At 35.3% G+C, this 17826-nt stretch overlaps 1 protein-coding gene across 1 annotated transcript; it reads right to left on the reverse strand.

Annotated features, from left to right (window-relative positions):
* Positions 1–163: 163 nt before the first annotated feature.
* On the reverse strand, positions 164–15222 carry LOC120354131. The gene is made up of 4 exons (XM_039440423.1): positions 15146–15222; positions 13331–13392; positions 10849–11208; positions 164–1983 (listed from the first exon to the last, which is right to left on the reverse strand). The coding sequence occupies exons 3-4, from the start codon at positions 11202–11204 to the stop codon at positions 1521–1523; spliced, it is 819 nt and encodes a 272-aa protein (XP_039296357.1). The 5' UTR covers positions 11205–11208; positions 13331–13392; positions 15146–15222; the 3' UTR covers positions 164–1520.
* Positions 15223–17826: the final 2604 nt, after the last annotated feature.

The raw sequence follows: 17826 nt of genomic DNA on the forward strand, positions 1-17826 counted from the left end.
CCTTCTCCTTCTCCTTCTTCTTCATCACCATCTCCATCTCCTTCTCCTTCTCCTTCACCATCTCCTCCACCTTCTCTTTCTCCCTCTCCTTCTTTTCCCTCTCCATCTTCTTCTCCTTCTCCTTTTCCTTCTCCTCCTCCTTCTTCCCCTTCTTCTCCTTCTTCACCTTCTTCTCCTACTCCTTCTCATTCTTCTCCTTCTCCTTCTCCATAATCATATCCTTCCCCTTTTCCTCCTCCTCCACTCAATTCTTCTCCTTCTTCCCATCATTTCAAACCCTGTTTCAATCTCCAGTTGCTATCATGCAAGATAGCCGATATTGGCAAAACTGCCAATTTTTTTTGCAATTATTATCAACTTTGAAAACATGATTATGTCATCAAATTGAAGTTATCCAACATGTTATTCTATTTTCCCACAAACAACACCTATATAAAATTACCCTTCCAATAAGATTCCACATTTCCCATAATATTATGAAACATTACTTCCTACTAGACATCTACACAGTTAAACACCAATCCAGTAATCGTTTTTACACAAAACACTAATCGAATGACAACTTTCTTCAGAGAACTCTTGAAGATTCACTCCTATTCTTTGAGGACTTGGACAGTAGTTTTCCACTCTTGTAAACCATAGAAACCATGGTTCACAAAATCATCATATACATAATACCCTTTTCCCATCATTTGTTGAGATTTACACATAGTTTTTCTAATATCAACACAGATTCACAAACTCACTGGAGTATAATACATCATATGAATTGGATGTATCTTATGTATGATAAATGAGACATCTATATACATCATAATTCCTGGTATATCATCTACACAAAAACATTCAAAACATCACAAACTTTTGTCTTTGTGGAGATTATTGGACATTCGTAGATATTCCTTTCAATAAACAATATCTAGAGCTTACACATTTTGTGGAACATCGATAATTGGAATACTCAATTGAAAATGTTGATGATTCAAAAGTGTTTCTTATGAAGAAATCACTCCAAATCACATCAATTGAGAATGTTGATGATTAAAATGTGTTTCTAGCAAAAGAAATCTCTTCATCTAAGAATACACTATTATGAGAGGATTCTCTAGAATTCTTATAAGCTTTCTTCACTTGATTTTCCAGTTCAGTAGGTAACTTTGGATATCAGTGGATATATTCATGAATGATCACCAGTTCAGTGGGTGAATTCAGATATTACTGAATTTATTAATGAATAATCACAAAGTATGATGGTTTCTTGTGAACATCAACCAAAATTGCTTTCAACAATAGATCCTTGAGAGCATTTTGATGATTTTTCTTACACATAGAAATATTACACTTGGACATCAACACTTATAATATATTTTTGAGAAATCACATACTCTGGGAGTTCCATGTGAACTGACATTTCATAAAAAAACTGACAACATAGCACTTTTTTCTCACAAATCACAAATCTTGGAGGTTCCTTATGAACATCATCTGACATCACTCACAAATTCTGGAGCCTCTTGACATCAGTGCTTGTATTCTGGATACCGTTTAGGCCTGATGAGTGCAGACTGTTCTGTCACAGGTGAAGCACTAGATGATTCGAGAGTATCTTGTGAAGAACTCGGCAAAGAATGACGTCTAACCTCCTCCATGGCAGAAGATGGCCTTGAAATCTGACGCACTATTGCCTCCAGCTCCCCCTCCTCCTCGTCATCGTCCTCCTCCTCCTCTTCATCGTCTTCGTGGCCGTCGGAGTCCACCGGAGACGACTCTGCGCTGTGGTCCTCCGGCGATGGATAGTACTCTCTTTTGTGTCCCACATCGGGCGCCACTTTGTGTCCCGCTTCGGGCGCCACTTTGTGTCCTGCCTCGGACGCCATTTTGTGACCCGCTTTGGGTGCCACTTTTGTGGTGGCGGGCGGGTCTGGCAGCGGCAGATCACTAGCCGACTGGACTAGCACTTGTTGAGCTTGAATAAAGTCATCACTAGAATACACAACCGTTTTTGTTGTACATTGTAACTGTGTGAAGGTGGTTTTGTGCAAAATTGTTACAGGATCCACTATAGTCTGTTCACTGAGAGGAGAGGCAAAAACAAAATGTTCACACTCCCATTTTAATATCCTAATTTATTCACTTATTTATAAATACAATATCATTCTCAATTATGAATGATTGGGAGAGGAACAACAGGCTTGAGGCCCAAAACAGTTCCTCTCCCAAATTTAGATGGAAATTGTCCAAGAATAGGTTATGTTAAACTTATATATGAATCAATACTTTCATACTATGGGGCAAACTCTATTTTGTTGTCTCTCCTTTCAGTGAACTAACTATAGTGGAATACAATATGTGATGCAAAATTATATTATCTTGAGTCAGTTACTCCAGATTTGAATCCAACATAATATAACTCACTACTGGAATTGCAACACTGATGAAAATAATGATGAACTGGTGAAAGGTGCAGATTTGAGAAAATGTTGACCAGTCTGAATCAATAATGTTGGATTCCTACACCACAACATCAGTAAAAAATAAAAATTTATCAGTGTATCTGTCTGGAAGTTGAGTGGAAATATTATTTGCATGAATTCTAATGGGACCATACCCACTCAGTCGAGCCAAACAAGTATGAATACTCTCATTTGAATGAATGGAGATAATATTAACACTGTACCAGACACATATCTATGATAAAACATCAAAATGAACTTTATTCCGAAGTGAAAAGTGTAAATTTGAAGTATTGTGCTGACTATAACCTTAGTGTCCGGTTTCTCATTAGGGAACTTTGGACTATATATGGCGAGATGGAACTACCCTTGCGTCTCCCCACCATTCAAAGCCATATGCTTATAATAATAATAATATCTATGATAAATCTGTATCAAATCTGAATTGGACTGGTCATTGAATCATTTTTGCATCACCTATTGTATTTGTACTGTATAGTGGTAGCTGCATCTAAGAGTATGATCACTTATTTGTGTTCTGTATACTATCTGTGACTAGCAATGGGAAAGTTGGGGCTCTCTTCCATTGATAAATCAGATCAAAGTAGGTGTGTATTGATGACAGACAAGAAATAATTGTATTATTAGAAAAGTTTGTTCTATATGGAGGAATCCATCAAAGTAAATGAATACTCGATAATTGATGCTAGGCGATCCCAAGAACCCATGGGCTTCCTACTGAGGATGAGGCTCACATGAAGACCAGACTTGTGCATGAGTAATTGAGGGATTAATCTTCCTCATCCATCATAAAATGATGTGGAATAGTCAAGATAGATATCCATGATGAAGTATGAATTAAAGTGTTACTATCTGATTAACCTTATTATCTGTCTATGATTCATAATTCTATTTCTTATTTCAATATTAGTCACATACAGTATACGTTCACACACATATATGAGTAAGAAATGCTCATTCTACTTTTGAATGATTCTATCAAAGAAATTATATTATAGACTTCTTTGTTGTATGAGTCTTTTTGTGTATCTATTTCGTGAATAATATTTAGAAGAACAGGTGTATGTTTCAGAATGCAGCTAGGAAATTCAAATCAGCTGAATGACCTGGTTTGACTCACAAACCCATGTAGTTAGGGTGTTATGAGGATCTAAATGTGCATACAGATATACGTGCTGCGAACATGAGCAATTCACTTTTAATCAGCTGACTATATCTGTATTTTTACAGAAACGGTAAGATACAGATATGAAAAGCTTGGCATCAGCTGATTAAAAGTGAATTGCTCATGTTCGCAGCGCGAAAATCTGTACGCACCTTTAAAAATTATTCTTCAGTTCTACAACAAGTGAATCACATTCGAGATTCTAGGTCTAATTTGAAATCAAACAGTGAAAATAAACAAGACATTTGAAATGTTAACTTTGAAATTTAAAATAAGAGGGAACTAATTTGAATCATTCAAATGTGAGAGCAAGAAAAAATGCAATCATCTAGGTCAACATCAGTTATGCAGTGGGATGTTTTTCTCATAAATCTCCAATTTTGAAAAATCTCCTGTAATTTTGTGAGTGTAATCAATCAGTCAATCTCTTTGTTTGACAATGTCATTTTGAACATAAATTCATCCTAATGGAGGTCTGAATATTAATCTTCTTCTCTGCAATTGAAGCTCAATTACATTATGATTTATTATATATAAGGAGTTAATTATTATGGAAGGAGTCTGATAGTAAAATGTTTATTCCCTGAGTATTTGCTTCAAATCGAAGGTCAGTAATAATTCAAATAACAAATTAATTCATCTTCTCCTTTGCAATTGGAGCTCAATTACATTATGATATATTATATATTATAAGAAGTTAATTTCTTGATTATAGAAGGAGTCTGATAGTAATATGCCAATTCCCTGAGTATTTGCTTCAAATCCAAGGTCAGTAATATTATTCCAATGACAAATTGATTCTTTGAAGAAACATACTTGTCTCTATAAAATAGATTGACATCTCCCTTTGGACCAGAAAATCCCACTGCTAAACTAATATTCAACAAATGGAAACAATTTTCAAAGATATTAAACTTCATCATGCACATAATAAATATCAAATATTTTAACACGAAATATTTTCAATCACCAAAGAAATTCAACAAAATATCAATATTCTCGGAAACAAGGAAGAGATCTAAGAAAGTCATGACATTCAACTATCAGGATTCATAATATTATTAGTGGAAATTGTATTTCAATCTCCAATTCTCAATAATATATTCTTACTCCAGTTAAAACATAGAGGAAATTTTTCTACTTGAATACATTTCGAGAACTTGTAATCAAAGTGTAGAAATGGAAGTCTATTGTGGACAAAACTTCTTTCATAGAGAAACAATAGCAAAGAAAGGAAAATAAAAAATTAAAATCCTAGTACCCTTTATGAATTATATAAGTTTTTATTTTTCTTTCTATTTCTATAAAAAGTAGCCCTATACAGAAAAGAGATAAACAATAGCATAATTGTTTATTACACTATTGTTTCTCTATGTGCTATCCTAGAGTATGGAAAATAAATATGATTGTCAATACATTTGATGAAATGAAACTTGTACATAAGAATTGTAAATAATGGGAAAATTGTTAACAACTCAGTGGCAAGCAGAGAATAAGAATGTAATACTAGAAATTGAGTAGAGAAAAAATTAAGAAATTATTAGATGAATATTACACTACTTTTTCCCAATTATCACAAAATATTGCAAGAAGATGATCATGGTTCATAAAATGTTCCTCGAAATATGTACAAGATTTTAAAATTTTCTTAAAAAAATAGATTTTTACTATAATCAATATTGACTATTGTTTGTGTTTTTATCTTTATTTCATATATAGATACAATGTGAACAATAATACGAGAAAGTAAGAGAGTAGAAGCCTAGCAAGGTGAAAGATTGAAAGTAGAAAAATTTTAAAAGAGGAAAGAAAGCATAAAGTTTGAAAAAATAGTACATACATTTCAGGTGTTTGGGTGGAGAAGTTTCAAATTTGGCAACAGCTGATCATGCATGCAGAGAACAGCTGATTGATGATCACCTTGAGAATCAGCTGATTGAAGGTTGTATCATATATTTGGCTCATCAACACCTTTAGGCCTATGGATAATTTTCTGTATTGTTGTAAAACTAATCATCTTCAACTATATTTCTGAGCTGCTTCCAGAAATCTTTAGTTGTGTCAAGACTTGTATAATTATGAAGTGAATTCATGTGTTCTCTATGTTTATCAGCAAATTTTTCCGATGTACAGATTCTTGGGTAACCTTGTCTGTGACCTTGTAGATCAATGTTATAAAAACTTTGATATTGGCCGATTTGAGACACTTTCTATTATCAGTTGCTTTCTAGCCATTATCATCAACAGTATCTGGTGACCTGTGACCTTGAGAAACAGCTGTTTCAAGTAGGAAAAAAGCAACAGATGATCTGTGTTATCTCTGAGGTCATTCACATTGTCAAAGGTTTGTTAATAAATTAACTGATTTAAGATTATTTTGGGAAACATTATTTGTAGTCTTTTTATGATCCAGTCAAGTGTGACCTTGGGAAACAGCTGTTTTGAGCTGAAAAACCCAACAGCTGATCAATGTTAACTCCGAAGATCATCCAAATTGTCATTACTTTGGTTATCAACTGATTTGAGATTGTTTTGGGGAACATTTGCTGATTTGAGATTGTTTTGGCAAACATTTGCAGTCTTCTAGTGATCCGGTCAAGTGTGACCTTGAGAAACAGCTGTTTTGAGCAGAAACAAAGCAACAGCTGATCGGTGTTGAGCGTGACCTTGGCAATCAGCTGTTCTACATGTACAAGAGTGGTTTTTCATGATGGCGTCCGTCGCCCGAGATAGGAGCTGTTGCTACCGCGCCATCTCTCCAGTTGCGGACTTCCAAATTTTGCAAAACAAAGAAAGAGAGAGAATTCCAAATCAGGATGCTGACTTTATTACTGTTCTCTTGAGAATGTTTTTGCTAGTTTTGCTAGATTTTTGAGAATTACTACTGTTTCCACACTCATCAAAACTATCGGATGATACATAGAATAGTGTCCTCTGATTGGCTGAAAATCAGCTGTTGATGAAAATCAGCCAATTTGAGGTCATATCCTGTAGTGAGGTCCACGTTATAATGGCAGTGAAGAAAGATGGGAAAACAACATTCCAGAACCTTATTCTTGTCAATGCCTTCTGTAGACGGTAGCTGATACAGGTTTATTGATGTAATATTAACTGTTCATTCTCATTTAAAATTATCAATCATATTTCATAAAGCAAGAAATCATATCTTTCAATAATTTTATAATAAAGATGAAATATTTTGTTAATTAATTATCAATTCTACATTGTTAAAAGACGATCTGGCAAAAGAGCAAAGCGAGAATGAGAGAGCGCTATTCGCTTTGTTGAATGATAGACAGGGATAGCAATACCATTGTTAATCAAACACTGTCATTATAACGTGGACCTCACTATAACTGTCAAACGCTGGATATCAGCTGACAATCAGTATTGTCCTCTAATTGGCTGAGAACCAACCAGCTGTTGTGGGAATGAGTCAATGAGAGGACAAGCTTGCTATTTCTCACAACAGCTGATTCTCAGCCAATAGGAGGACAATATTATTCTGAGTGTTGACAGATATGGTGAGGCTCTCGTTATAATGGCAGTGTTTGATTAGCAATGGTATTGATATCCTTGTCTATCATTCAACAAAGCGGATAGTGCCAACTCTTTTTGCTTTACTCTGTTGCCAGATCGTCTTTTAACAATGTAGAATTAACAAAATATCTAATCTTAATCATGTTAATCCATTATGAAATTATCAAAAACTATAATTTTTCGCTTAAAAAATAAAATTGAATATTTTAAACGAGAATGAACAGTTATATTACATCAATAAACCTGTATCAGCTACCGTCTATAGAAGGCATTGACAAGACTAGGGTTCTGTAACGTTTTTCTCCTATCTTTCTCCACTGCCATTAAAACGCTTATCTCACTATAAATGTTAGCTGACAATATTGGTGACTGTGGAAACGGACATTGGCATTACTAATTATTGTTATTTCAATAATTTTTTCTATTGTTTGGCAAAGTATGTATACACAAAAAGTGTGCATGGAACTAGAGCTACAGAGGCCTGTTCCATAGAGATTTATGGATTCCATAAGCAAGAGATTCAAATCCAGTTATGCCAAGATATTTCTTTCTCCTTGAATTTGTCAATTATTCCTAAAATACAATTTCAACCGTGATTAATTCCACGAGAACCAATCAGAGAAGCCATCTTATCAAAACCGCCTTCTCTGATTGGTTCTCATGAAATTAATCACGGTTAAAATTTAACCGGCTGTTGTGCAACCGGGCTTACACATTTAGGCCAATTGACTATTATATTTAGAAGTAAATCTATAACGGATTCACTTGAAATTGACAGCATTGATATGATTTAAAGGGAATAGTGACAAAATTGAATCTTACTACACCAGTAGTTCAAAATATAATTTTAAAGTGAGTGAAAATTCAGATTTTTCTTTGTATTTCTTCAAAAATGATTCTCTTAAAACTCTTCAACTATTAGCTGTACCTGTTTTAAAGGACTTCCAAATCTCCATGAAATAGTCCCCTGCTCTATATCTGTCTATAAGTGCATGAGACTGGAGAAAGCCAGAAATGTTAAAAAAATGGCAACTAAAAATCTCAAAACTAAACTGATGAAAACTCAGGGTAGTCAAAAAAGCTGACTATACTAGGAGAGAAATTGTACTTCGAAAACTATATGTCTATTCTAGGAGAGATATTAATTGACTAATAGTGAATATTACTAATAATATTTACTAATAGTAATTACTGTGCTAATAGTGAATTTGTGATTCTTTTTTGGCTCAAAATTTTGCAAAATTACTAAAAAATTTCAAATTTGTAGAGATTTTAGTAGAATATTTTTGGTTTTAATTAGTGTTTGAAGATCAAAATTTAAAATTTGTAGTTTAGTCATTAGTTTTGGAGTGGAAATTGGACTTTTGAAGTGAGAAGTGAGTCATAACCTCATTCTTTTTGAAACTTTTATTTTTTAAAAATTTGGGAGAAGACAGTTTTGGGCTATGCCTGTTGTCTTCTCCCAATCATATTATATTGTAATCATGATTTGTGAAGTTCAATTAAATAAATAAATAAATAAATAGATAAATAAATAAATAAATAAATAAATAAATAAATATTAAAGCGTAATATACAAGAGAACCCACTATAATAGACTCACTGATACTGATTGAAACAATATCAGCTTTATGCTTTTAAGTGCTGTTGAAAAATCCACAAAAAGCAAAAATTGGCTGTAATAACTATCTTATGAACTGTAAGCTTTTAAATGATCATGAATGAGAAAAAAGCAAAGTGCTGTTAAAAAATTTCCATAAAGCAAAAATGTGCTGTAAGGGCTATTTTATGAGCTGTAAGCTTTCAAAGGATTATGAATGAGAAATTCATTCCCCTAGAAATTCGAACAAAAATCTAATGGAACTAGACTGGAACTGGGAATCTATTCCCCTAGAAACTCGAACAAAAATCTAATGAAACTAGACTGGAACTCAAAAATAAAACAAATGATAAGTGAAGATTCAGTATTCGAGGGATATGATAATTCAAAATAATAAAATCAATTATGAACGAAAGGCTAGGCTACTCCATAACTGAGAACTGGAAATATATGTATGGAGCTATAACCTATACTATCACAATGTTATTATTCCAGATACTCTATACTTTTTGTGTAGTTGATAAGTTGATATTGTGGTAATTATTCATATTGAATGAAAATACTAAGAAATTGTCAAAAAACCACTGATTTATTGATAATTAGAAAGACCGGTTTTGGTTAAGCGAAAACCGAAACCGGTCTTTCTAATTATCAATAAATCAGTGGTTTTTTGACAATTTCTTAGTCTTTTTCATTCAATACTCTATACTCTCTATTTTACGTTCTGTCTATGAGAAGGAATGAATTCATATTTCAAACATGTAATGTGTTTCCAGTATTGTGAATGAGGAAAGAATTTATGTGAGATTATTATGATTGCAATTGATTTTTCATCTTTTTTTTCAATTATTTATGAAAAAGGAAGAAAATGCAAGAGCATAATGACTAAAGAACATAGATCGACTAGTTTTGACTATGAGCTATTATTTTTTTTCACTACAAAATTGATATTGGTTGTAAGACATTCATTTATTTATTAATTCGTTTGTCTATCTATTCAAACATTGATGGATAAATCCGACATGGCTGCACTACAATCACGTTTTGGAGTAGAGACAAAAAATCCTCAATTTATGTAAGATGTAGTATATTTGGAGGGAAGAGCACGAAATCACAGATGTGGTAATTGTGGTAGCTCTAGTGATGGAATAGTTAGTAAAAGTAAATTCGTATGGCTTTTGTTGGTGGGGAGTCCCTTGCGGGAAGGTCCCACCGCCTGAATATATAATTTAAGCCGTCAATGGGCCTTACGACTGTCATACTTCAGCCGGGACCGACAATTAACGTGCCCATCCGATAACAAGGGAGTGATCTGGTTAAAAAACTCTTGGAATAGTTAGTGATAAACCACATGAACTTTCACACAATTTGTGAAAAAAAAACTTGTTTGATTAGTATAGAACCTAATAAAGAAAGCTATTATTCTTCAAAAAATCAAAAATCACTGCTTTTATGCAGTTATTAGTTATTGAATGTCATGAAATTCAAAGACAGAAACTAATAAGCGAAAACAACACTAGTCTAGACAAAACACATTTTCAAAAACTTCAAAAAAGGTACTGCAATGATGAATCTAGGAAAATTTCAAATTTAATTCAATACAAGTAGATATATTTTTAATAGCTGAATGATCCTGATAAGAAGCCTAATTTGACATCGGGTAAAGCCTCATATAAGGAAAATTTTCTATAAGAAGTAGTTCTCCAATCCATTCAATCCCATGAAGATTGAAATTCCATAGTTTTTCTCCTATTAACCTGATGTTATTGGAGTTTAATTGCTGGAATCATTTTTTCATTTCATAATATTTTAAAATATCCTCTTGTTCCAATTCAATCTGTTTCCAGACAAGTATACAAAAATGTATCATGGCTACATTGAATTTTATAAATTATAAGCATAAAATTTCAATTTTTCTTGACAACTCTTTTCTTGTGAGGATAGTGCCATGTTTTTTCCCCTGACAATAGAAATATTATGTATGGATTACTATCCATCTATTAAATCGTGAAATCATTATCTTGATGGTCATGTCTCAATATTTGTATCTAATAATAATTGATATTCACCTCTCGCTGTCGGGCGTATTATCGCCTCCTCCTCTGTGATGCCTCGACGGTGGATCGGCACTCTCATATATGCCCTCCTCCTCTCCTCCTCCATCGCCTCGCAACATGTGGTGGTGGTGGTGGTGGGCGGATAGCGGCGAGTGGGAGTGGCCAAAGTTCGAGGCTCCGCCCCCTCCCACCGAGACCCCGCCTCCCAATACCGAGTGGGCGTGGCTGAAGTTCGACGCTCCGCCTCCTGTTGACGAGGCTCCACCCCCTGCCGCTCCACCCATCGCTGACGGCTGCCGGTAGCGGCCGTACGTGAAGCGGGAGGGCGGGTCGTGTGTGTCCTCTTCGAGCGAGGCTCGTCCACGCATACGACTGTGGGACAGGACAGAAAGTGAATGGTCAGGGAAAATGTCTCCATTGCAATGAATAGTGTCATTGAAATATAATACTGGGTGACACAAAAAGGACTTTACAACTTTGAATATTCATATAAATCTTATTGGACAAGGTACAGAGCTGGTTTTGGTGTTGTTTTGAAGGAAAACACTCCAAGTTTTGACTCACAGAGTCTTCTAGTGCCAGGTCACACCGCACAAGTGCTAGCAACACTTTACTGGACCCGAGCATGCTAGCTATATGTTCTGGTTTGAAAAACGGCATAGTATACCTTGATAGTATACCACAGATCAATGAGGATGACCGAGAAGGAAATGTTTTCTGTATGCAAGATGGCACACCATCACACTATCTGACTGACATCTGGGATTTTCTCAATGTCCACTCTCCAAACCAGTGGGTTGGCCGTAATTGGCCAATAGCATGACTCCCTCGATTCCCAGACCTAACACTGTTGGATTCTTTATTGTTGGGATTCATAAAAGATATGATGTACATACCTCCTTTGCCAGCCACTCTACCTGAACTTAGAGCAAGGATTTGCGCTGCTGTTGAGCAAGTTACACCTGAAATGCTAGTGCCAGTCTGGGAAGAAATCGACTATCGATGGGATGTCTGCAGGATAACCAACAGAAGTCTCATGAAACATCTTTAGTTCAAGGTAAAAAAACATGGAGTGTTTTATCCTAAAACAACAACAGAAATAGCTCTGTACCTTGTTTAATAAGATTTATACGAATTTATATATCCATGACTCACCACACAGATCTTGTGGCAACTGTTTAAAAGATATTACTTCCTAATATTTGTGGAATATCATCAAGCCATGAAATAATTGCAGTGTCATACTATTAATGAAATCATCACAGTTCTATGGACATATTATACATTTCGCTATACAGTATAACCTCAACATAGTACAGCCTATTATAGGAACAAAAATTATCACTGTAGTTTTTTCTAATCAATCAGTCCGTTCCTATGAGTTCCTGTCTTGTTCAGACTATAAATATATGTGTATATTCTGAATGGAACAAGTTGAGATGTCGACAAACCATCTGTGAAACCAAACTATTGTGGAATTTCAATCTATTCATGCAATCTAATAATATAATCAAAGCTGGACGTAAATATAATCATACTTGTTGAAAATCACAAGGATAGAAGCCGGAGAAAGCAGATAATTCACAGCATAATATAGCAGTTCAAAGCATTATTTCAATAACTGTTTGTTTAGCTGAAGCATAGTAGGATGAAATTGGCAGTACATGAAAATAGGAGAAAGGGATGAAGAATGAAGGTTTGGGATAAACTCTGAGATTCTTCAATAACCTGGAAAAAGAGGTGATAATTAATTTTTTTTAAAGAAATATTGAGAAAAATGGGATAGGACATGAACATCGAACAGTTGATAGAGTTATAGTGAGGTTCACGTTATAATGACAGTGAAGAGAGAGATAGGAGATCAATTTGCTGATCCTCTGTCCTGTCAATGCCTTCTATAGACGGTGGCAGATACAGGTTTATTGATGGAATATTAACTGTTCATTCTCATTTAAAATTATCGATTATATTTTATTGGGCAAGCAATTATATTCTTCAATGATTTCAAGATTCAATATTTTGTTAGTTAATTATTAATACTACATTGTTGAAAGATAATCTGGCAAGAGAGCGAAGCGAGAAAGAGAGATTGCTCTATCTGCTTTGTTGAATGATAGACGAGGATAACAATACTATTGCTAATCGAACACTTTTATTATGACGTGGACCTCACTAAAGGAGAAGATGATTATAAGGAGAGAAGAAGGATGTACTGTTGTGAATTGAAAACAGAGTCAAAATGAAAAATGCAGGAGAAAATAGAAAAATATTGAAGATATTATATCACGCAACCGAAATAAAAATTCCGTTCAAACTTTGTCAGTATTGTTTAAATGGGAAACACGTTTGTAATTGTATGAGGAATACTGCCAGGTGAATGGAAGTTTATCAGAGTAGAATATGAGTGATAGCTTCAACTGAAAAATGAGAAAATTGTTTAAAAGTGGAGAAAGTTTAGAAAAAACTTTAAAATGACTATTATTAATCAATTTACCTCTAGTGTTAAATTGTAAAGTCAGTTCAACAACGTCGGATCACAAATAGAACTTGCGAGTCCTGAAACAGGACATAAAGATTTCGATTATCGATTGTGGAAATATCGATATCTGTAGCAAATATCGATATTTGACAATATCGATATCTGTAGCAAATATCGATATTTGACAATATCGATATCTGTAGCAAATATCGATATTTGACAAAATCATGATCAAGGAATTGTGTAGGCGCACACAAGCTAGTCAAGACATGATCAGACACGTTCAGTCACAATACTTCACATAGATGCTTGAGAAGACATGTCTAATTGCAATGACTAATCAGTGGGAGTGGCGTCACAAGCAGCTATGTGAGGCATTGTGACTAAACGTGTCTGATCATGTCTTGTCTTGACTTGACTAACTGGTGTGCGCCTAGCCTAAAAAGGTTGATAAGTGTCAGTAAAAATAGAGAGAATAGTGTCATCTATTTGGTTCAGCAACTATTTACAATGAATAAGATTGGTGGCATTGATATTGAGTTAGTATCGAAATATTGAAGTATCAATATATAAGTATCGAAACAATATCGATGTATCGAAATATCGATATATCGAAAATAATATCGATATATCGAAACAATATCGATGTATCGTTATTCAACTTCGATAGTCGATACCACTTTTTGATACGATACTATAGTTATCAATCCATTGGAGAAGTGAAAAATTGTATAATGAATAATATCATGAGAGAACTGGTAGTACAATTCAAACACATAGAAGTAAATCGACAGAGTGAAGTTTATAGATCGGAAAACAATAAATTTTTCAAAACTTAGCCGACTAGTTCTATTTTTCCACATTAATGGTGAGTTCATTTAATATTGTAGAATACATTACACTATTATTTCATATGATTTTAAATTTGAGTAATAATATAAAAATCATTGGAAATTATATTACATTACATGTTTGATATAAAATATTGAAACAATTTTCATCCAACCTTTCGATCTACAGGTCGGTGAAGAGTCGAAGGTGGAGGTGGAGGAGTAGGACGTGGTGGATGAGAAGGAGGAGGAGGAGGACGAAGAGAAGAAGGAAGAGGAGGGGGATGTGTCAGAGGAGAAAAGGGAGAGGAGGAGGAGGAGGATGAGTGGCCGGAGGAGGAGAATATAGATAGCATAAATCTCCAAAACTATAAACCAATTTTACTTATCCAGACTGGAGGGACAAGGGGTGGTGGAGGAGGAGGAGGATGAGGAGGAGGAGGAGGAGGAGGAGGAGGAGGAGGAGGAGGATGAGGAGGGGGAGAAAGTTGTTGTAGAGGAGGAGTGGGTGGAGGGGGTGGTGGTGTATGAGGGGAGAGAAGATGATGGTGAGTGAGAAAAGGGAGAAGATGGTGGTGAGTGAGAAGAGGGAGAAGGAGGAGAAGGATGAAAAGGGGAAGAAGGAGAAGGAGGAGGAGGAGGAGGAGGAGGAGGAGGAGAAAGAGTGGAAGGAGGAGAAGGAGGAGAAGAATAAGAAGAGGGAGAAGGAGGAGAAGGAGGAGGAGAAGAAGGAGAAGGAGGTGAAGGAGGAGAAGGAGGGGAAGGAGGAGAAGGAGGAGAAGAAGGAGAAGGAGGAGAAAGAGGAGAAGGAGGAGGAGGAGAAAGAGGAGAAGGAGGAGGAGGAGAAGGAGAAAAGGAAGAAAAGGAGGAGGAGAAGGAGGAGGAGAAGGAGGATGAGCAAGAGGAGGAGGAGGAGTAGGAAGTAGAGTAGGAGGGGGTAGATCTAGTGGATCTGGACAATAACAAATAATATTCTATGATATCTCATTTTAGGACTAACCCAGACTGGGCGTCGAGCCGATAGTTGCGATCGGCTTCTGTCTCAGACATGCGGATATCCTCGGATCCGGACGGACTCATGTGGCGGCTATGATGCTCCAACTGGCGAATCAGATCCTCCAGGTTTCGGATGCGAATCGGCCCCAGCGAGGGAGGCACATCGTCGTCCTCGTCGTCTTCTAAGACAGTAAATGAGAGAGAGAGAGAGTGATGAATATGAAGAGAAATACAGAATACATTACAAAAGACAGTAAATGAAGAATAGCCGTGAGTGAATATTATCATAGAGAAATAATAGCGTAAGTAGATATCCCATGGTATTGGGAATTTATGTCGCAACTTTTACTGTTATCTCAAGCCGATTACTGTCTATTGTTGTCGATTTTTACTGTTTTGACCGGGTAAGAGTGTATGAAAGGCACAATATGAGAGACTACCAGCGCTATAAAGCTTTACGGGAAAGAACTACGTGCACTGTAGGCTTGAGATAACAGTAAAAGTTGCGACATTAACGCCCTATACCATGGGATATCTACTTATGCTATTGTTCCTCTATGATATTATATTGAATGATATAGGTTGAGATTTATGCATTACTAGCCGTCAGGCTCGCCTCGCTTGCCATATCCGTCTAGCCAGGGGGCGGATCGTCCAAGAATGAGATCAGCAGGCTCGCTTGGCTCGCCTACATTTTTCATTTGAGCATTTTTATCATATGTTAGAACAATCTAGTCGGGTGTCCAGACTAAACGTCTGGCTAAACGGATATGGCGAGCGAAGCGAGCCTGACGGCTAGTAATATAATATTCCCAGGATTGAAGTAGCAGTGCCCAATCAATTTTTCCGCGATAAATGCATTTAAATCTTCAACTTGGTGCCAACCTAACAAAGTCAACTCAACTTAATGCCAACCTGACAAAATTATTAATTTAGTTGCCAGTTAACGACTGTTTTGAAGAGGTACTCTCTCTAGATTATAGTTATATAGTAACATATGATATGGAAATTTTTCAATAATAATTGAGAGAATAAGAAGAATATACATGCTAATAGACGAACTTTAAACCATTAAAAACAACCCTTAGAGTTAAAATATTGCCAAAAGATTTCTTAGTGCGCCTCTAAAGGGCCAACTGAACATACCTACCAAATTTGAACGTTTTTGGTCCGGTAGATTTTTAGTTCTGCGAGTGAGTGAGTGAGTGAGTGAGTCAGTCAGTCAGTCAGTGAGTGCCATTTCGCTTTTATAAATATAGAGATTGATTTAAGTTGTAATGTAGTTTTACTAATACAGATTAATTCATATGTATGTTAACCCTTCAATAAATTGGAAACTGTTGTAGATATAATACTGTAACTTTCAGGATAAGTTATTGGTCGAATACTCTAACCTTTGACGTACAACTGAATTTCAACCCCTCATAAGGGGGTGACCTAGGGGTTTAGATAGAATACTTCAAATGTAAACACCCATTGTGTGGTAGATCATTTTAAAGACCTTTTTAGAACAAGAAAGATAACATCCATTGAAAGGTTCTATGATACTTGTATCCAAAATGGCGGCTGGTTGAAGTTTTAGTTTTCAAAGAAATGAGGGGTTGTAACTCAAATATTTTGAATGTAAACACTCATACATGTCTCACTCTGTATATGAAGCATTTCGCCGAATGTAAATTCAATAACAAATTGAATTCAACTGAGAACAATTTTGTTTTTTCTTCTACATCAATTTACTCACCTGCATCACTACGATGATTTCTATGATGATGATGATGTAATGATGATGAGGAACCCTCCACCATGACTGTGTGCGTCTGCTGTTGTGGGTGACCTTGAAAATGAATCAAGATTTTATTTATTTTGTTTTAATATAATATCACCCACTCATTTATCATTTTTCTAATTGATGACTCCTTTGGAATAATTCTCATCCATCTATCTATTTTCTATACTATAATAGAAGAAAGAATTGAGCTAAAAACTGAAATAGTTATTTGTATATCTAGAGTGAAAAGTACGACTTTTTCTCCCTGTGGGAAAAAGTTTGAAGCCCGAGGCGAAGCCGAGGGCAACAATTTTCCTGAGGGAGAAAAAGTATTTTTCGCTCGTGATGTACACAACATTTTTCCTCCATCTACATTTTTTTATAGAAACTTCAAATTGAATCATTCTAATAACTTACATATTGGTGACAATGTTTCCTAACAACATAACCTAAAATCTAAAACCTAAATACCGGTCGTCTGATTGAAACTGCCGATTGCGCTATCTATCGGCCAAAGTTGTAACAATTATATCAGCTGGGCAGGCTACCAAGAATGGTTGACTCCAGATCACGCGGTTCAGATTTGAATTGCAGATCAAAAATATTTGTTGGCTGGTATTTTGAATAGAATAAAATGTTTTAAAAATTGTATTAATTTTTATTGTCTACTAATATTAAGAATATAATATCATACAAACATATATTTCATGATTTGATCAAATTCCTGGTTGTGGTATTGAATTCAGTTGACTCAATGACAGACACCTCTATTACGCTTTCTCATCTGAGCTTAGACCTTCTAACCTATTACCATGTAAGTTTTTAAAATAGAGATACTTCCCATGTTATTTAAATGGAGTCACTTTTCCTCCCTAGGGAGTTTTTCTGTTTTTTACTACCGAGAGCGAAAAAGTGAC

The sequence above is a fragment of the Nilaparvata lugens genome, chromosome 14 (genome assembly GCF_014356525.2).
Source record: "Nilaparvata lugens isolate BPH chromosome 14, ASM1435652v1, whole genome shotgun sequence".
NCBI lineage: Eukaryota > Metazoa > Arthropoda > Insecta > Hemiptera > Delphacidae > Nilaparvata > Nilaparvata lugens.